The sequence below is a fragment of the Carcharhinus amblyrhynchos genome, chromosome 28, assembly GCF_965287045.1.
Source record: "Carcharhinus amblyrhynchos chromosome 28, sCarAmb.v2.hapA, whole genome shotgun sequence".
Classification (NCBI taxonomy): Eukaryota; Metazoa; Chordata; class Chondrichthyes; order Carcharhiniformes; family Carcharhinidae; genus Carcharhinus; species Carcharhinus amblyrhynchos.
Window position 1 is genome coordinate 14,069,683 of NC_137351.1, and position 21,515 is coordinate 14,091,197.

The 21,515-nt window shown below is 43.3% G+C and overlaps 1 protein-coding gene across 1 annotated transcript in view; it reads left to right on the plus strand.

Moving 5' to 3' along the window:
• The window catches only part of spg11 (SPG11 vesicle trafficking associated, spatacsin), a 157,058-nt gene that overhangs the window by 125,002 nt on the left and 10,541 nt on the right, over positions 1 to 21,515 (plus strand). Inside the window, exons 29-37 of the mRNA XM_080214326.1 lie at positions 2,025 to 2,239; positions 2,951 to 3,710; positions 6,819 to 6,967; positions 8,903 to 9,101; positions 15,345 to 15,482; positions 16,738 to 16,871; positions 17,025 to 17,132; positions 17,697 to 17,865; positions 19,967 to 20,043. Of these exons, the coding sequence (XP_080070452.1) occupies positions 2,025 to 2,239; positions 2,951 to 3,710; positions 6,819 to 6,967; positions 8,903 to 9,101; positions 15,345 to 15,482; positions 16,738 to 16,871; positions 17,025 to 17,132; positions 17,697 to 17,865; positions 19,967 to 20,043 (1,949 nt within the window). The remainder of the gene's footprint in view (positions 1 to 2,024; positions 2,240 to 2,950; positions 3,711 to 6,818; positions 6,968 to 8,902; positions 9,102 to 15,344; positions 15,483 to 16,737; positions 16,872 to 17,024; positions 17,133 to 17,696; positions 17,866 to 19,966; positions 20,044 to 21,515) is intronic.

Below are 21,515 nucleotides of genomic sequence, written 5' to 3' on the forward strand. Positions count from 1 at the left end.
TCTGACAAATTTACTGGAGTTCTATGAGGATGTGTCTATGGCGGCAGATAAAGGAGAGCCGGTGGATGTGGTCTTTCTTGATTTTCAGGAGGCGTTTGACAAGGTACCTCACAGGAGGTTATTGCAGAAGGTCAGGGGACATGGAGTTGGGGGTAGGGTGTTAGCGTGGATAGAGGATTGGTTGTCAAATAGGAGGCAGAGAGTGGGGGTCAATGGGTGCTATTCGGATTGGCGGATGGTGACTAGTGGAGTGCCCCAGGGGTCGGTGCTGGGGCCTCAGCTATTTACCGTTTATATAGATGATCTGGAGGAGGGAACCGAGTGCAGGGTGTCGAAATTTGCTGATGACACCAAGATTGGTGGAACGGCAAATTGTGCGGAGGGTGTGGAGAGTCTACAGAAGGATCTAGATAGGCTGGGCGAATGGGCCAGGAAATGGCAAATGGAATTTAATGTTGGCAAGTGCAAGGTGGTCCACTTTGGTAGGAATAATGGTAGGAAGGATTATTACTTACGTGGGGAAAAACTGCAGCAGGCAGCGGTGCAGAGGGACCTTGGGGTCCTTGTGCATGAGTCGCAAAAACCCAGCTTGCAGGTGCAGCAGGTGGTCTGGAAGGCGAATGGGATGCTGGCCTTCATAGCGAGGGGGATTGAATATAAAAGTAGGGAGGTCTTGCTGCAGCTGTATAGGGCATTGGTGAGGCCGCAGCTGGAGTACTGTGTGCAGTTTTGGGCGCCGTACTTACGCAAGGATATTTTGGCCTTGGAGGGAGTGCAGAGGAGGTTTACTAGGCTGATGCCGGAGTTGAGGGGGTTGAGCTATGAGGAGAGGCTGAATAAACTAGGCTTGTACTCGTTAGAGTTTAGAAGAATGAGGGGAGATCTCATTGAGGCGTATAAGATGATGAATGGGATGGATAGGATAGAGGTGGAGAGACTCTTCCCGCTCAAAGGATAGTAGGACTAGGGGGCACAGCCTCAAGATAAAGGGGGGGCAGTTTAGAACAGAGTTGAGGAGGAACTTCTTCACTCAAAGGGTGGTGAATCTCTGGAATTCTCTGCCCGTTGAAGTGGTGGAGGCTGCCTCGCTAAATATTTTTAAGACGCGGGTTGATGGGTTTTTGATAAGAGAGGGGATTAAGGGTTATGGGGAGAGGGCGGGAATGTGGAACTGAGCCACGACAGATCAGCCATGATCTTATTGAATGGCGGGGCAGGCTCGAAGGGCTAGATGGCCTACTCCTGCTCCTATTTCTTGTGTTCTTATGTTCTTATGAGTGACTGCCAGAGAGAGAGCAAAATGTAAGCAACTGCTCAGCCCAACATGATGAAGCTATGCTACCTTGTGGGCACAGCTCACCCAAGAACTGGTGTATACTACTCTTGATCTATATCTGAAAAATGGGCACAATGCATTCCAATTTTCATCTGACTAAGTAGTCTCACAACACCAGGTTGAAGTCCAAGAAGCTTTGACAACGGGTCTTCTGGATTCAAAACGTCAGCTCTTTTCCCTCCTTACAGATGCTGTCAGATCTGCTCAGATTTTCCAGCATTTTCTCTTTGGTCCCAGGAACACTACTTTGGATCTCCAGCCAGCTTTATTTGTGTCACATGTTCAATCCCAGCATCTTCCAACTAACACCATGGGTGGCACTGTAGTTTACACTGCTGCCTCACAGTGCCAGGGAGCTGGGTTCGATTCCTGGCTTGGGTCACTGTCTGTGTGGAGTTTGCATGTTCTCCCTGTGTCCGCATGGGTTTCCTCCAGGTACTCCGGTTTTCTCTCTGTCTGAAAGACGTGCTGGTTAGGCGCATTGGCCGTGCTAAATTCTCCCTCAGTGTACCTGAACAGGTGCCAGAGTGTGGTGACTAGGGGATTTTCACAGCAACTTCATTACAGTGTTAATGTAAGCCTACTTGTGACGCTAATAAATAAACTTTTTAGAATTATAGTAGAATATATAATGTTCTTGTTTGGATTATTTTCCAATTAATAACTGAAAGTTGTCACTTATACCCAGGACCAGATTTCCAAAGACTGAGCCGACTCAGCCAGCTCCTACAAGATACCTCAATCTCCATTGATCGCTCCCTCCTCATTAATGACAGTACAGACACTTTGCAGAATGTGTGTGGGAAAATTCTGGACCAACTGCAAAAGGAGGGGCTCTTTGCTTTGGCTAGACAGGTGGCTGACCTAGCCAAGCTTCCAGTGGACCACTTGGTGGTCCATGAGGTAATATTTTTTATTTTAGAAATAATTTATCATAGATCAAAACTATAGATTACGCAAAATTCGACATATTTGTGGAATACCTTTTTGTTTTTGTAAGAGGGAAGGAGAATTGGGATTTGAAGGAGCAGAAATCTTTTCCAGACCCAGCTCCAAATGGAAAATCCTTTCATTAATTCAGCTACTTCCTTGAGAAAAGAGATGCAGGCCGGGATTTTACCGGCATGTCCGCCCTGATTCTGGGAGCTGGCGAGGCTCGGAGAGCTGCATTCCCTGTTGGCCTCGGGCGGACGTGCCGGTAAAATTCCGTCCGCAGTCTCTATTATTTGTAATCTCAAGTAGCGTGTGACAAAATGTTAGCACAGTGAAGAGGCAGTTACGGAACTGTTGGCTCTGGATTCTTTGTGTTGGTAAAGTTACTGATATTCAATGCACTGCTCAGAGAAAAATGCAAAATGAAAACCAGGTGTTTCCCTGTGGGAAAGGAAGACAGTAACAACCTGATTGTTCTCGTGGCTCTCAATTCTGGTTCAGATTGACAGAAGACTTTGCATGGGTTGCTTGTCTTTCTCATCAATGATTAATCCTTAGCTCAGTTATCTAGCAATGAGGGTGAAAAAGCTGAAAAGAGAGAGGCTTTATAATCTTAGCACAGAATGGTAATTTTAATGTATTACCTATGTCTCTGATATTTAATTTCTTTCTCCCTTGCAGGTAACTCAGGAATTGCAAAATTTGAAGCAACATGGTCAATGGCAAAGGAAAGAGACCAGGATAAATTTTTGGAAGAAATGCCATGATTGTTTCAAAAATAATTTAATATCCCATTTAGTTGCCTCTGAATTCTTTCTGGCCCAGGCCAACGACAAGCCATCCATTAAATCGCAACTGGCTTCATCTTTCAAAGAACAATTGGTGAACATTCAGGAAAAATGTCTGTTGCTGACCATGGCAGGTCACTGGTTATCACAAAACAGTCCTCCTATCCTGGATCAGCTGGAAGAGGTGGAGAAGAAGATTTGGCTGTGTCGCATCAGTCAGCAGGCTTTGCTGATGTCCACAGCTCCAAGAACTGCTTGGCAGGTTTCAGTCAGTAGTGAAATATCCTTTGAAAGTGCCACCAAAGAGTTCTTGTTCTCAAAACTGCCTGCTCTGAACTCATCACAGTACCTCAAACTTCAAGGGTTTCCAAACAAGGACTCAACTTCCAGCTGTAAACTAGACCCAACAGCAAAAGAGGCTCTTGCCATTTTAATTGGCGAGTTATTGGATGGAGGCTGCATTCATGAAGCCAGTAGAGTCTCGAGGTATTTTGAATTTTACAACCAAGATGTATGTCTAGTTCTCCACTGCAGAGCCTTGGCTTCAGGAGAATTGCAGACGACAGATTTTCACCCCTCAATGCAAATCATCTTGACTACAGGAGCATCTTTTAATGAAGACACAGGACTCCATCGAAAAAAGATTCCAAGTTGTAAGTTGGTTTATTTGTACCCATCCCAGATAGAATGGTAGAAACTTGCAGCACAACAGGAGATTGTTCAGCCCATCTTACCTGTACTGGCACTTCAGAGCACCTGTGCTAACAACTTTTTAATCCATTGCCCTATAGCTTAAAATGTATTTATTAATGTCACAAGTAGGCTTACATTAATACTGCAATGAAGTTGCTGTGGAAAATCCCCTAGTTGCCACCCTATGGCATCTGTTCTGGTACACTGAGGGAGAATTTAGCACGGCCAATGCACCTAACCAGCACATCTCTCAGAATGTGGGAGGAAACCGGAGCACCCGGGGAAATCCCACACGGGCAGAACATGCAGACTCTGCACAGGCAGTGACCCAAGCCGGGAATCGAACCCAGGTCCCTGGTGCTGTGAGACAGCAGTGCGAGCCACTGTGCCGCTCTTCCTCAAGTACTTTTTATTTAAAATGATTTATGGGATCAGCTCCTGCCAGCTTTTATTAGTGGAACATTCTGGAAGCAGACAAAAATTTCCATATCGGCAATCGATAAACCAAGACACAGTGTACAGAGGCACCCCGTTCATGCTCCAGGTCTATGCCATAAAGTGATTTGAGTTTGGTTTGTTTACCTGGAGTGACATTCAGTTGGGATGTGCAGTGAGGTAAATAAACGAGGACCCCTCCAAACCACACACATTCTGACTTGGAAAAATATTGTCATTCCTTCTATCAGCGGAAATCAATAAGTGAACGTTATGAGCTGGCCTCTCCGACCTTGCTCGCAGGTGGGATTCTCCAGTCCCAGAGCTGCAGTGAGCGGAGATTTGGCTGAGTGTCAAATTCTCTGTTCTCACTGGCAGTGGTGGCGGGACATGAATTCATGGGAGAGAATTCTGGCCTATATCTCAGTTTTGAGAATCCTGCAGGAGTTCTGAACACGGTGAAGACCATTAAATGCAACTTGAGAGTTTTACTGAACTCTTTCTAACTAAATATATTCTGTCTACTACACTAAATTGAGCAGGGTCATCATAGAAAGCATTCTTTCTCGTTGTATCACAGCGTGGTATGGCTCCTGCTCTGTTCAAGACCGCAAGGAACTACAAAAGGTCGTGAATGTAGCCCGAACCATCACGCAAACCAGCCTCCCATCTATTGACTCTATCGACACTTCCCACTGCCTCAGGAAAGCAGCCAGCATAATTAAGGACCCTACTCACCCTGGACGTTCTCTCTTCCACCTTCTTCCTTCGGGAAAAAGATACAAAAGTCTGAGGTCACATACAAACCGATTCAAGAACAGTTTCTTCCCTGCTGCTGTCAGACTTTTGAATGGACCTACCTCACGTTAAGTTGATCGTTATCTACACCCTAGCTATGACTGTAACACTACATTCTGCACTCTCTCCTTTTCTATGAATGGTATATTTTGTCAATGCGGCACGCAAGGAACAATACTTTTCACTATGTTAATACATGTGACAATAACAAATCAAATCACATTTCTGATCAGTAAGGTTAAACCTGGCGAGCTGCATGGGACACCTGGCTGGTGCTCTGCAGTTTGCCGGTCAGATCTAAATCAGATAGAACCTGTTCACTGCCCAACATTATCGCTGTTCCTTCACTGTCGCTGAGCCAAAATCCTGGAACTCCTTCCCTGACAGCACTGTGGGTGTACCTACACCACAGGGACTGCAGCGGTTCAAATTGGCAGCTCACCACCACCTTCTTGAGTACAGTTAGGAAAAGGCAATAAATGCTGACCTAGCCAGACGTCCACATCCTATGAATTAATTTTTAAAAATACTGAACACCCTCAAAACTGAGGGTGCTCTTGTAGAGGAAGCTTTACATTGAATCCTTGTGCTTTATCGGATCTGAAGTTGGAAGAATTCCATATCTGTAAACCAAACTAAAAGTAACAATTTTTACCCCACTCTTAACCCATTACATTTCACTTGCAAATTGATCTATTTCATGTCATTTTCATTAATCAAAAGCATAAGTCTTTGATTTAATTTTTCTGTGGCTGTGGATGAACCGTGAAGTGCTGTTTATTGTCACTCTTAAGAGGTCTCTTAAATGCAAGGCTTTGTGTAGATAATAAAGGAATCTTAACTTGGATTAAGAGAGATGATAAATAATTACCTGAGTTTATTCTGCATACAAAATTGCATAATTAAGGATCCCATAGACCCTGGACATTCTCTGTTCCACCTTCATTAATAATATTAATCAGCAACAGCCCATTATTGTTCTTCATTGTAAGATTAACTCTGCCCATTAGGTAATTTCCCTGTAGTTGCCAGCTAGCTACTAATCATTTCTGTTTGGTACCATTTGCTACTTTAATTCTAATCAAAAAAGCCAATTCAGATTAAGTCTAATCATGGTCCCCACATGTGAGACAAACAAGATGCAAGCTGACAAGATAAGGCATTGCACCTCCTCCCAGGCTCGATCTAATGCTTCATCTTAGCCAAAAGGCCGAGATGGCTTTAAAAAAATTGCATCAGGGAAAGCCTTGTTTGCTACTCTGATCCTTTACTCTGTTATTGTTGACCACATTATTTCATAGATAGCCAAAAGCACTTTTTGGGACCCTAACCCTGAAGAGTTTTGCTTCTATGCTACTTAGCAGGGCCTTTCCTGAAGCCCAAGTTCATTGTTTCATTCTGACAGGTCAAAGAATAATAGATTAGGTTTGGTTAGAAACTTGTCTTGGTTCTCAGCCCATCTTGCCAGAGAAGCAAGTTTAGCTGTCTTGGTACATGGCCTTTGTGGAAAATGTCATAAAAGCAAAAAAAATGAACAACTCGGTTCCAAGGTTTGGGTTGAGGAATGTTATAGGAATGATTTGTGGGAATTTTCTTTCCTGCAGTTTCTGTTTACAGAAGGTGATCATTCAGTTTGTGTGTGCATTCTGTATTGTTTTCTATAACCTCCATTCTGTTTTAGTTTAATTGTCACATTTGCATCTCTGATGTTAAACAGCCTGATGCTGAACTGAGTGAGACCGTGCAAGTGTTTGATTTTACAGGTTACGGTACAAATTCACATCTTATTCCCACACTTATATATCTGGCTAAGCAATCACTTTTCTCTCCCTCAGTGAGCAGTGTAACCTCATCATTTGTCCAGTATCCAGAAGAAGACAGTATTCAAGACCAAGTTGTCAAGGATCTGAAAATCCTCACAAATGAGTGCCACCATGGGAAGAGTTACTGTCGTCAAGTCCTTAGCTTGTATGAACTCTCAAAGGTACCACCATTAAACTCTTCTCAAAACAGCAACTGGTTAATCGTTATTAAACTTGTTCTTTACCCAAAGGCAACTAAATGCAAAACACTTCAGTAGAATAAATCTACAGCAAAAAAAAAATTGGCTACCATAATGTTGAGAAAAGTGTGTCTGAGTTGCCTATGAAGTAGCGTAAATAAAATGCCTGGAAACGAGGGAAGTGTTTTTAGGGTTGAATTACATTCCATAATTAATCTTTCACTTTTTAAACTCTAGCTACTATTTGCTTCATAATTTTGCAGTGGAAGTGCTGATGTCTGGGTGAGAGCAAATCACTTGCTCCACACTTACACAAGACCCTAATTAGACCTCAGCTGGAGTATTATGTACAGTTCCGGGAATTGGTTTCAGGAATGAGAAACTTTAGTTCTGAGGATAGATTGGGGAGTTTGGGACAGTTCCTCGTGGCAAGAAAAATGGGGGGAGGAGATTTGATAGAGCTGCTCAAAATCATGAGAGGGCTGGACAGAATAGATGTTCCCGCTGGTAAAAGGACTAAGAACAAGAGGGCACAGATTTAAGATGATTTGCAGAAAGAAACCAATGTGATGAAAGAAAAGAGCTTTTCACAGGTGGTTCAGATCTGGAATGTACTGCCTGGAAGTGTGATGGAGGCAGATTCAACTGAGGCATTCAAGAGGGCGTGGGAAGGAGGGGGACAAGGAGGAGGAGATAGGGGAATGGCATCACGTTCATATTACTCGTTTGGAGAGCTGGTGCAGACTCGATGGGACGAAGTGGTCCTTTCTGCACCATAACAATTCTGTGACCTATAAATAAGCTACAAGAAAATAATTTAGTATCTGGGTTCATGTAAGCTATGAACTTCATTTGGGCTGCAATTCTAGAGACTTGTTTAATGTTGCCTTTTTTAGTGTGCACACTTGTTTCAGTCTAAGATTTCTTCATTTATAGCAGGAGAGTATTTGTAATAAAATGAATAAATGGAAATTTGGCCACATTATGTTGGATATAAATATGGCTTTATTTCAGTAGTTTGGTGTTATTTTGATATCTTCTTTTTGTAAAACTCTTTCATTTTTGGGTTAAATTTTTTTAAATACTGAAATCTGTATTGATCCATGCTGTGCCTAGAGATTAGGTGTTCAGCACTGTGGCTATGATAGTCTGACTGCCCCTTTGCAATCATTCTTGTTTGAGCCCATTGAAAAGAAATATTGAACACTGGGGAGGAAAGGCTGCTGAGTACGACGCACAGAGAATGTGATGGGAGTTGACAAATGGGAGAGGAACAAGCCAGGGGAAAATGTTACTCATCGTCAGACAGTTAGAGAGGTTAATTGTGTTCTGCAGAGGAAGGAAGGATTATATTTCCAGAGACTTGTCAAGCTACATGTGTGGTATAAGATAATCATAGATACTTGCAGAAGGTAAGGAGGCCATTTGGCCCACGGTGCTGTGGTTGAGAATCTTGTCAATGTATCTTGCATTCCCCTTTTATTAAGGAAACATTACTAAATATGCTTCAGTAAGTAGTCTCACTATACCAGGTTAAAGTCCAACAGGTTTATTTGGTAGCACAAGCTTTAGGTGTGCCGCTCCTTCATCAGGTGGCACTCACCTGATGAAGGAGCAGTTCTCCGAAAGCTCGTGCTACTAAATAAACCTGTTGGACTTTAATCTGGTGTTGAAACTACCCACTGTGCCTACCCTAGTCCAATGCCTGCAACTCCACATCAACGCTTCAGTTCATGTGACTAATGTGACAGAGCACTAATACACAGTGACAGAGTTTCTTTTTTCCCTCCTGAGTATTGCTCGTGTGTTTTGTTTCATAATTTCACATTGTTTCTCATTTTTTGATGGTTTCACATTATTAATAACTGTACAATAAGCATTAGTCACATGCATATATTTTACTTCCTTACCCAAAAGGAGCTTGGCTGTTCTTTCAATGATATATCAACCCAGGATTCTGATACTGTTCTGCGAGAAGTGTTGTCATCTCAACGAGCTGACCGATATAAGAAAGCCCAGGCATTTATCACAACCCAGGGACTGAAACCGGAAGCAGTGGCAGCACTTATAGCTGATGAAGTGGTTCAGGCTTCACTCTCCTCAGCAGAAGCCAAAGGTAACCTTCATATCTCTATTTTGAGGAGTTCTGCTCCTCCTTATGAAGACCACTAAATTGCACCTGAGCATTGTACTGAACCCTTTCTTGCTAAATATATCCTGTCTACCGTAGAGCAAAATTTCAATCCCCCATCATACCTCTTTACCACTCCTCCCCTTCTCTCAATCCCCTTTCTTCCACCACCATCACCCAAATGATGGGCTGAGGCTAAATTGGCAGGGAAAAATTTGGTATGGTTGACCACTCCTCCCCCTCCCCAAACAACTTGTCAATGTGGCCACTTCCAATTTATTGTGCATTGTTTGTGGATATTATCTTTTGTTTGACTGACCGGTGGATGTGGTCTTTCTGGATTTTCAGAAGGCGTTTGACAAGGTACCTCACAAGAGGTTATTGCAGAAGGTAAGGGGGCATGGAGTTGGGGGTAGGGTGTTAGCGTGGATAGAGGATTGGTTGTCAAATAGGAGGCAGAGAGTGGGGGTCAATGGGTGCTATTCGGATTGGCGGTTGGTGACTAGTGGGGTGCCCCAGGGGTCGGTGCTGGGGCCTCAGCTATTTACCATTTATATAGATGATCTGGAGGAGGGAACCGAGTGCAGGGTGTCGAAATTTGCTGATGACACCAAGATTGGGGGAAAGGCAAATTGTGCGGAGGGTGTGGAGAGTCTGCAGAAGGATCTAGATAGGCTGGGCGAATGGGCCAGGAAATGGCAAATGGAATTTAATGTTGGCAAGTGTGAGGTGGTCCACTTTGGTAGGAAGAATGGTAGGAAGGACTATTACTTACGTGGCGAAAAACTGCAGCAGGCGACGGTGCAGAGGGACCTCAGGGTCCTTGTGCATGCGTCGCAAAAACCCAGCTTGCAGGTGCAGCAGGTGGTCAGGAAGGCAAATGGGATGCTGGCCTTCATAGCAAGGGGGATTGAATATAAAAGTAGGGAGGTCTTGCTGCAGCTGTATAGGGCATTGGTGAGGCCGCAGCTGGAGTACTGTGTGCAGTTTTGGGCGCCGCACCTGCGCAAGGATATTTTGGCCCTGGAGGGAGTGCAGAGGAGGTTTACTAGGCTGATACCGGAGTTGAGGGGATTGAGCTATGAGGAGAGGCTGAATAAACTAGGCTTGTACTCGTTAGAGTTTAGAAGAATGAGGGGAGATCTCATTGAGACGTATAAGATGATGAATGGGATGGATAGGATAGAGGTGGAGAGACTCTTCCCGCTCAAAAAAGACAGTAGGACTAGGGGGCACAGCCTCAAGATAAAGGGGAGGCGGTTTAGAACGGAGTTGAGGAGGATCACTCAAAGGGTGGTGAATCTCTGGAATTCTCTGCCCGTTGAAGTGGTGGAGGCTGCCTCACTAAATATTTTTAAGAAGCGGGTTGATGGGTTCTTGATAAGAGAGGGGATTAAGGGTTATGGGGAGAGGGCGGGAAAGTGGAACTGAGCCACAACAGATCAGCCATGATCTTATTGAATGGCGGGGCAGGCTCGAAGGGCTAGATGGCCTACTCCTGCTCCTATTTCTTATGTTCTTATGACTGGCTGCAGGGTGGAAACATAAAAAAAAAATCAATTTTAATGCAGGAACACAAGCTTTCCATTATTCCCATCAGATTTGCCTATCAGATTTAAATCAGGCCAGATTCTTTATTGCCCAATATGTCACCATTCCTTCAGTGTTGCAAAGTCAATCTCCTGATTTCCCTCCCTAACAGCAGCATGGGTGTACCTACCCATGTCACAGGGACAGCAGCAGTTCAAGAAGGCAGCTCAACACTACCACCTCGAGTGCAGTTAGAAATGGGCAATAAATGCTGACCTAGTCAGTGATGCCTACAACTCATAAATGAGTTTTAAAAAAATGCGTGGCCAGCCCACATATTCCACTGGTGTGGAGTATAAACACCAGCAACATGTATTAGACCAAATGGTCTATTTTTATGCACTGCATTCAAAGTGTCAAATAGTTCCTTAGCCAGCGTAGTTGTTGAGGTACCTAATAATTTATTGGCTTAGCTGATTGAAAAAAATTTACCCACCTGGATATATTCTACTTTTCCATCATCATCCCACTGGGTGCAGCCCACAGAGCAGTTCATGCTCTATTCCATTGTTTGTTTAATTCTCAAAAGGGTACATGGCATTTATAAAGAAAATTAATTTTGATCTATTTGATTCTGGTCTTCAAAGATAAGGTTTTATCAGAAATGCTGGCAGTGCAATGACATCAATGCAAAGGTCATTTGGGATTCAGAAGCTTTTCCAAATATAAATGAATAAGGCTTCACTTAAAACAAGTACAAAAGTTTGATGACTGAAGTCTGCAAGTCGTGTTTTCTTTCACAAAACCTGCCTCTTGACTTCAAAAGCAGTTGATTTAAGTGCATTTTTTTACGTTGTAGGAACTCCAAAGGTAATGCAAGCTTTGTTAAGAATACTGAAACAGATACTTATACATTAGGGTATGAGGTCCCTGAAATACTGAGACATGCCTGTTCCGCAAGCAGTCAAATCTGCTGCTTATTACAGTATTCTAAAACATCAAACTATTTCCTATTTGTATATCATTAATCATCGAGCAGCACTCCAGATAAGGAGAAAAATTGCAAGTGCTGGAAATCTGAAATCAAAACAGAAAGTGCAGGACTGACGGCATCTGAGATTGGTCAGCGTAACACTTCTGGTAGAGGCCCTTCTTTGATCTGAATGTCTTTCCCCGGAACATTAATCTTTTTATACCGGTGACCCTGTTGCGTATACTATCTTTTATCATGGGAAAACCCACTGTATGGGTTGGGGGAGTGAGGGGGGTGGGGAGGGGGGCTGGAAAGTTCTGGCCACTGTCTGAAGGAAACTAAAATTAAACGGATGGAGAACAGGAAGCCCCAGACATTGGAATGCTTGACACTCATGAGACGATGACCATGAGTTTTCAGAAATGAAATACATCTTTTATTTGTTGACATGGCTCTTGCTGCCTGTCTGAGTCAATTTCAGATGCAGCATTTGTAGATTTCGCTCTGACTGGAGACCTCCCTTTTGCAACCATATTCTCTAAGCTTAACCTGCACAGACATGTTTTGTGTTGGAGCCTAATGACCTAGGAGGGTCTCTTATACATTTTCCACATATCACATTACAATACACACATTGCAATATCACATTATGCTTGAGAATTTTTTTCGTTTAAACCAGTCACAAACTGGGGTGGAAGTATGGTAAGTTCAGAATGGGGCTCAGCTGTGTGGTCTCCATATATTCACAGGAAGAAATGTTTTTGATTTTAGCTCTTTGTCATCTCAGAATCATATATGGCACAAAAGGAGGCTATTTAACCCATCAACTTTATGCTGGCTCTTAGTGAAACAATCCAGCCATCCCTCACTAGATGTGCAAGTTTATTTCCCTCAAGTGTCCATCCAATTTCCTTCTAAATCATTGATCATTTCTGCCACATTACCCTGACAGGCAGCAAGTTCCAGATCATTAACATTTGCTGTGTTTTTAAAAAAAGCCCATCCACTTGGGTTTTTTGTATAAACAGTGTGCAAGTCTACCCTAACTGCAGATATTCCAAACACAATGCCTCTGGTGAGAGGGGCCAAACATTCCACTTAATGAGTCTGAACATTAAATTTAGAGTTTGATAGGGATCGCTAAAATAGACCCAGTGTCTGCAGATAGCAAGAAACCCCCGAGGCCTGCTGATGCAACAGTTGAATCAATGGATGTTTAAAGCTGGGATCAAAATTGACTGGGGCTCCCTCCCCAAAATGGAACAGCTTGCCAGCACTTACTGTCCAAGCCCACATAAGGAGACAGACACTTGAATAAGGGGCTGTCATTGCTGGTGGAAATAATGACTTTTTACCTTCAGGAGAGGAGAAACGAGAACTGGAAATACTTGCATCAAAATGAATTTTCATTAAAAAGTGGTGTATTAACGTAAGGAGTTTTCCTTGTAATCGTAGAATCCTTACAGTGCAGAAGGAGGTCATTCGTCCCATCAAGTCTACACCAACTCTCTGACATTATCCAGGCCCTCTACCCTGTCCAATCTTAGTAATCCCACACACTTCCCATGGCCTACCCACCTGACATCTCATCTTTGGAATGTGGGAGGAAACCCACGCAGACATGGGGCAAAAGTGCAAGCTCCACACAGCCATTCACCCAAGGCTGGGATTGAACCTGGGTCCCTGACGCTGTGAGGCAGCAGTGCCAACCACTGTGTCGCTGTCTCCAGTGAACACCTTTCTTAGGGGCAGGAGGGAGGTTAATTTTAAACAGCACTCATTTCTGCCCTCATCACCTATCCCTAAACAGAAAGCTGCTTTGATTTGTTTTCCTTTTTATAAATGGAGGCAAATTCTCCAACCTCTTGCAATCCAATTTTCTATTAATAACCCCACTGCAAAAAGATAAGGATGAAATCAAAGTGTTAGTTTATTTGCACATCAAAACACAAGGAGGGTTGTAATGTTGCCTCTTTTGCATTCAGACACTAAAGGGAGAGATGGAGAAAATAAGATTTACAGTGCAGAGAGCACAGAGACAAAAAATATTGATTTATGTGGATTCCAGAGAGTCCAATGAGGTATTCCTTCACTGTGATCAGTGAGCTGAGGAACCAGTGTTGTAGAATTGTCCTTTCTGGTGGTGTTGACTTCACACAATGAGTTAGGCACACCGATGAATCAGTCTTGTAGGTGATGATACAGAATAGTGTAGATCATGTATCCAACCTGGGCCAGAGCTCCTTGTTTGTGATGCTGCTAGTTAGATGGTAAACCACAGACTGAGACGTCACAGTTCAGCAAGGCAAAAATGTCATGATTCCCATCTCGAAACATTGTCCTTGACAAAGAGTGCGTGTCCCTCATCTGGATCACTGAGATTGTTTAAAAACCTCAATCATTAATAATTGAAAGGAAGCTTGTTTACCCTTTATCTCAGCAGACAAGCATATCCCTGTTGGCCAACCTTGGGTATGAAATGGCGATGGCCTTTATACACCTGTCTTTGAATTTGGTCTGAACCAAAAGAGAAAATGCTGGAAAATCTCAGCAGGTCTGGAAGGAGACAAAAGAGCTAATGTTTCAAGTCCAGATGACCCTTTTGTCAAAGTTTTGACAAAGTGTCTCTTTTCTCTCCTTACAGATGCTGCCAGACTTGCTAAGATTTTCCAGTATTTTTTCTTTTGGTTTCAGATTCCAGTATCCACAGTAATTTGCTTTTATCATGTGGACTGTTAGTGTCGCTTCAAGTGTAATGAAGTGCAAGTTTTCCCAATAAAGTTAGGTAGCTTTTTTGTTCGTGATCTCAGACAGACATTGATTCAACTGTTTTAGGTATTTGTCCAGTTTAAAATTTTTAGAGATATCAATGAGGATATCACTATATGTTTTATGAAGAGGGTTAGTTCTTAGTATCTCACACCTTGATGAGCAAAATCATTTGGAACTTTATTAGCAACTATTTTATAATAGTCACCAACACTTAAGGAAATCTGTTTCACAACTATTGAGTTTTAAAATACAGTCACTGTCGAATACAGTCACAGTTACAGTTACGTAGAACTACACAGTAAATATCCATAAACAATACCTGAAACCAATGTCCCTTTACCTTCTTGATGCTTTCTATGCCTTTCTGATAAGTGTCATGGCATCTTTAACATCCAGCCAAAGCTTTGATTCATGTCTAAGGGAGGGCACATTTGACTATGTTGCCCTCTCCCACCCCTCCCTCTCAGTTCACATCCAGTCTAATTAAAACTGCAGGCGCCAGTTGATCATAGATTGTCTCGTTACTTTCATGCACATTAACTAAACACTTTGTAAATTGTATCACTGCTTAATTACAAACAACAAAATTTCTTTACACAAAGCAGTTTGTTCAGAGAATTTCTTTAATCTCTATCAAGGAGCCCTTTGAGTCCACAGGAGCTTAAGCCTTCATATTTTGCAAGGTGTATGCACTGGGAATGCAGCTTTGTGCTGGTGACTTGCCCAGTTTCATTTAACTTTTGGCTTTTTCAGTCAGCGAAGTAGAAAGCCTTCAGCTAGAATCTGGTGTGGATTCAGATTGAAGCAGTCAAGAGGTGGCAATATAACCTGCCCTGTTTCAGAAAAGAGATTTTGTTCCTGGAAATGTCACCTTAACTAAAACAAGTATTTGTCAAAAAGATGTAGTTCACCTTAGTAATGGTTGTTGTTCTACTCGTTGTCCTTGTACACAGGAGTGAGGCAGACTTATAATCTCCTCAATGGTAAAGAGGCCTTCCTACAACTGGCTAAACTGTGCCAAGACCCAATCCTCGTTGGCACCAAGCTATTGGATAAAATTTCATCCATTCCAAATGGGGAGTTGGAGTGCAGTAAGTACCTGGAAATTTTACATTATAGCCAGTATCCTGTGCAATAAAATGACTTGGTATACATTAACCTTTTGTGTTTAAAGAGAAATGCCTGCCTTCTTCATAATTCTGACTTTAATTTTCCAAAGATCGCCAATTCCCAGCTCTCCAGATTGCTCAGAAACATTGATTCTGCCCAAAAGAACTGTGACTTGAGCTGAATTAAGGCACTGGCTCTAAATTAGCTGCTGTTCTCATTCCCCACACCCTTTAGGTCAGGAGTGAGCCTTTGGTTTATTGGCAGCATTCCTGCCTCCCAGATGGAATTTCCTGATCCTGATCCAGTTGGCCCCAGGGAGTGGAGTCAAGAATACAGTTTATAAATACTGGGTTGACATCCAACTGGGGACTGAGGCTCCATTGGCTTGGGATAGTATTTTTACCAAAATCAGGGGAGAGGTTTTAACTGGCCTCTCTGTCCACAGCCTCTACCAGTAAAAATCAGAGTGAATCTCTGTGTCATTGAATGACCTTCATGCCTGGGCCAGCTCTTTGAAAGTAATTGAGTAATCTCATACTCTTATCCTTTCCTCACAGCCTTCCTCATATTCCCCCTACTTCATTATCCATTTTTGAGATTTCTTATTGAATACTGTATGAATACCAAGAGGGTGAGCTTGTGTCTAATAGGCGCGGTTGATTCTCTTGCCTCTGTTATTAATAATAGGCTGGGTGGTGTAGCCTTGACTGCAGGATCCTGGGAGAATGCATTCAATCCCAGCTTAGTGACATCATTCTTGCCCCTGAATCAGGAGGTTCTGGACTCGAGCCCCAATCCAGAGATTTGAATGTATCATCTGAGCTGATACTGATTACTGAGGGAATGTTGCAGGATTAGAGGCTCAATATTTCAAATTCTGATGCCAGATTAAAGCCCCTTCTATCCAGTTTGGGTGGATGCAAAAGACCCCTTGGCATCATTTGAAGAGCAGATGTTCTTTTGGTGCCATACCTGACCAAAACCTATCTACTCTACCAACATCTAAAAACAGATGATTTGGTTATTTGATGCTGTTTTGGGATCTTGCTGTGCACCAATTAACTGCTGTAATTAGTGGCTCAACACTCAAATTCATCATTAGTTGTAAAATACTTTGGGAAGTAATGAAGTTACTAAAGATGCTGTATGAATTGGAAGTTCTTTCGTTCTTTTTAATGATGTAAAATCGCTGGTGATTGTCTTTTTGTCTGCCTTCTCTTTTCATGGACTCTAAAGCTGTAGAACTGCTCATTTTGGCACACGACTGCTTTAGCCTGACCTGTCACATGGAGGGGATCAGTAGAGTGCTGCAAGCTGCTCGCCATCTCAGTCACAAACACCTGGCACCCAAGGAGGAGTACAGCCTCATGGTATGGACCCATTCATACATTGCAGTATATCAACAGGCAAATCTCTGTTTTACTTCAAGTCTTACTGGGTAGCATGTGTTAACTAAGCGAAAGTATCAAAGAAGCATTAGAAAGAGAATTAATTAGAGTGTAAATATCCCCTTCTCTCCCCAGGTGCGGCTGGTCACTGGCATCGGCCGATACAATGACATGACATACATATTTGACCTGCTGCACGAAAATCATAGGTTTGAAATGCTGCTGCGGAAAAATGTTGAATCGGTAGGTGAAGACCGTCTGGGGAGACGGATTGGGAAAGTAGTTATTACAGCAATTCCTCTAGAGTCTTCTGTTTCCATTTTTCTAAGTTGCGGTCCATTTCTGAGATAAAGTTTATTTATTAGTCACAAGGCTTACATTAACACTGCAATGAACTTACTGTGAAATTCCCCTAATCGCCACAGCGTAGTGCCTGTTCAGGTCAATGCATCCAACCAGTGGGGGAGGGAGTGAATGCTTCGGGTGGTGGATGGGTGTTGATGAAGCCTGATTGGGAAAGGATAGCAGGTTCCCCTGATGGACATCAGTAAAGCCATTCGATTTTTACATTTCATTTTATCTGGTGTTTCCCTCAGCCTCTGGATTTTGAGTTTAGTGCCATTACCACCAGGCATCTGGACCCATATAATGTAGGTCAGGATACCATTGTGTGGGGATTAGCCATTATTAGCACTAATTCTGCTACTTTGGCACATCTTGTGTACTCACCAGCATTCAGTCGTCTTCTTTTAATCCCGCTTGTGTTCCAAATAATTTACTGAGTGATTTTTTTTTGCTGAAATACAGAATGGAGACCTGAAGACTGCTCTGTTAGACTACATCAAGCGCTGTCTCCCTGGTGATAGTGAGAAACACAACATGGTGGCTTTCTGCTTCAGCATGTGTCGCGAGATTGGGGAAAACCACGAAGGGGCAGCACGTGTACAGCTTAAGATCATAGAATCACAACCATGGGGTCAGTGTCCGCTGTGGAAACTGCTGAGCTTTGTTTTCTGATTTTAGTGACAATAACCCATAAAATATCAGAGTTGAGGACCCTGGGAAGCACCGAGGATCAGAAGGACCCTGGTGTGCATTTACACAGGTCCCTTACGGTAGTAGGACAGGTGGATAAAGTGGTTAAGAAGGCATATCGTATGCTTTTATTAGCTGAGGAATAGAGTTTAAGAGCAGGGAAGTTATGCTGGAACTGCATAAAATTCTAACATAAAATATTAGTTAGGCCACAGAATGAGGTTCTGGAATCCTTATTATAGGAGGGATGTGATAGCACTGGAATGGCTGCAGAGAATATTTACCAGAATGTTGCCTGGACTGCAGAGTTTTAGTTATGAAGAGAGATTGGATAGACTGGGGTTGCTTTACTTGGACCAGAGGAGATTGAGAGGGGACGTGATTGCGATGTATAAAATTGAGGGATATAGAAGGATACAGGAAGAAATGTTACCCCTTGGTGAAGGGATCAATGACCAGGGGCAGAAATTAATGGTGAGATGTGAGGAAAAACTACTTCAACCAGAGGGTGGAGGGAGTCTGGAGCTCACTGCCTGAAAGGGTGGTGGATGCAGAGACCCTTGGAACATTTAAGAAGTATTTAGATGTTCACTTGGGCCATTGCCTTGGCATCACGAGTGTTCGTAACTGGGATCAGAATAATTGGGTGGATTATCTTTGACCAGTGCTGATGCGATGGGCTGAAGTGCCTTTATCTGTGTTGTGGACATCTATGACTCTATCACAACATAAGATCTTCATAAGCCAGCACCTTGGAAATAGAAATAAATACATTCTTAGAAAGTATTTGTGTATTTGAAATGGGTACATTGGTGTTATTTTATCGCAGTGAAAGTTAATTTCTCAGCAAATATATATTTTTAATAAAGGTGTCGAGCTTTCCTGTAAGTAGCCAGGTTTAAAATCACTGAAAATGGGGAAAAAAGACCATGCTGAACTATTCAGTGCTTTCATTTGTGTAGACCGGTTTCAAGGTAGGTTTTTAATATTCTTGGAAGGAAGTGTGTGCCTAAGGAAAACGGACCCAACTTGAGTCTTCCTAAAGCCAGCACAATCTGTGGAATCTCTCCATTTCAACCTGCGAGTGTGGCCAGGTTTGGAGATGGAGCTTGATCCAGCAAATTGAATCTCAAACTAGCATCAAAATGCCTGGAAAATAGGAATCCAAGTGGTTTTAGATTCTCATTTAGATTTTCACCATCTTTTATGCTGGTTTGATTGACTGTGCCCAGATTGTTTGATCTCACACAACCTCAACCACTGTCCCCACCCCGCCCCCCACCCAACATTCCAAATGTGAGCCTCTTTTGCTGTTCTTTTGCGTAGCTATAATTTTATTCCAAACTCTAAATAGACTCCTGTGCGGCACTGTGGTACAGTGGTTAGCACTGCTGTCTCACAGCGCCAGAGACCCGGGTTCAATTCCAGCCTTGTGTGACTATCCATGTGGAGTTTGCACATTCTCCCCATGTCTGCGTGGGTTTCCTCCAGCTGCACTGGTTTCCTCCCTCAGTCCAAAGATGTGCATGTTAGGTTGATTGGCCACGCTAAATTGTCCCTTAGTGTCAGGGGGGGATTAGGAGGGTAAATACATGGCGTTACAGGGATAGGACCTGGGTGGGATTGTTGTTGGAGCAGGCTCGATGGGCCAAATGGCCTCCTGCACTGTAGATTCTATGATTCGTTTTTGTGGATTTGGCTTTCCAATCTACTAAATGGATTGACTGCAAATGGTTGGTTTGAGTTGAGTGGGAGGAAATTCGTTGTCTAAAACTGAGCAGTTGCACAAATAATCTGAATCTTGCTTCCAAAAGTATTTTTCAATGTATTACAGGTGGAGCAATTCAGGTTTATTTTCAGTAGCAATTTCATTTACTGGGACAATCTTAGCTCTGCTGTTATAGATAAACTTTTTAATACATTCCAAAACTCAGTTATGCATAATGCATTCCGTATTTCATTTTAAACTGTGCATCCTAATTCTGATGCATGATTTTGAGATTCTCTAAGGTGTGTGACCTGTATTCTGTGAAATATTTCAGCGGTGACCCCTGAATTGAAGAGATCGCTTCTGAAAGTCTTGACGTTTCTCAAAGACGCTGCTGAGAGCTACTCGAAGGTAACTGTCGATGTTTACCATTTAGTTTATAAACTGTATTGAATGTATTCTCACATGCAATCTGTTGTACAAAATGTAAATTAACAGTGCCACCTTGTGTGTATGAATTGCTCTTGAAGTGCAGCAACTGTGTAGACGAACTCAACAACTGTTTATCAAGCACCAGTGAGATGAATAATCAGTTTGTGGCATTTATTGAGGGAGAAATGTTGGCCAGAATAGCAGATCAACCACCACCTCCTAATAATGCTGGGGATTCCTCCTCCATCTGAGGAGATAGGAAGTCGGCCCTTGGTTTAGTGTCTCATTCAGATAACAGGTTTTTAGCATGAGATGTTGAATTATGTAGTGAGCTACCACAGGGTTTTCGTATCTGAGGATTTAAGGAGGTAGCAAGCGATGCCTCTCCTGTTTGCTATATGATTTTCCTGATGGTGTGGTTTCCTTGCCCACCATCTGAACAGTGGGTGAAGAACACATCCCCACTGATACTGCCTGGCCCATGGCCATTCCACTCTCCAACAAGCGTTCATCAGCTTCGGCCCCTCGCTCGGGAGGAAGTTCTGCCTCAGAGAGCTTTCAGGCAACCTGATTGTCTGGCAAGTGTATAGTTCCTGCAGTAACAAAAGCTACTGTGGACAGGAGCCGGGACGATGGGGATGTGGGGGGGAGACTGGAATCCCTGGAGCCAGAGGGGGCTGGGAGTCCTGGAACCGGTGGGGGTGGGGGGGGATGGAATGCTGGGAGCAGGTAAGCTTTCGGGGTGTCAGTGGTGGGGCAAGTAGGTTCAAAGTTAAAGTTTATTTATTAATATCACAAGTAGTTTATGCTAACACTGCAGTGAAGTTACTGCGAAACTCCCCTAGTCACCATACTCCAGCACCTGAGGGAGAATTTAGCACAGTCAATGCACCTAATCACCATGTCTTTCAAACTGTGGGAGGAAACCCATGCAGATATGGGGAGAACGTGCAGACTCCACACAGACAGTGACTCGAGCCTGGAATCAAACCCAATTCCCTGGCACTATGGGGCAGCAGTGCTAACTGCTGTGATGCCTGGAGAGGTGGGCAGAGTGGCGGGGGAGGCAAGAGAGCAGAGGAGCCCACATTAGGGACTCTCTTGATTGAAGTGGCGGGAGTTAGTTATATGGAGGCTGTAGGTGGAAGGGTTTCCCACCCAAGGTCTGAACAGGCTCCCAACCTGCTGCTGCTGAACTCCTCCTGCCAACCTGAAAATTGAGGCCCTCAAGTGATCAATAACGGGCTATTTAAAGACCTCAACTGGGGCAAGGGTAGGTAGGCCTTGCCTTTCCCAGCATAAAATTTTGGAGAGGCTGGGGTGGGGGTAGGGATTTGGAGGGAGGGGAGGGGGTGGCGGGAGGAACATGTCGGGAAGGCTATCCGACAAATTTTACACTCATCCCATGCCTACAAACTCAGTGGGTAATGTAAAATTCTGCCTGCTATCTG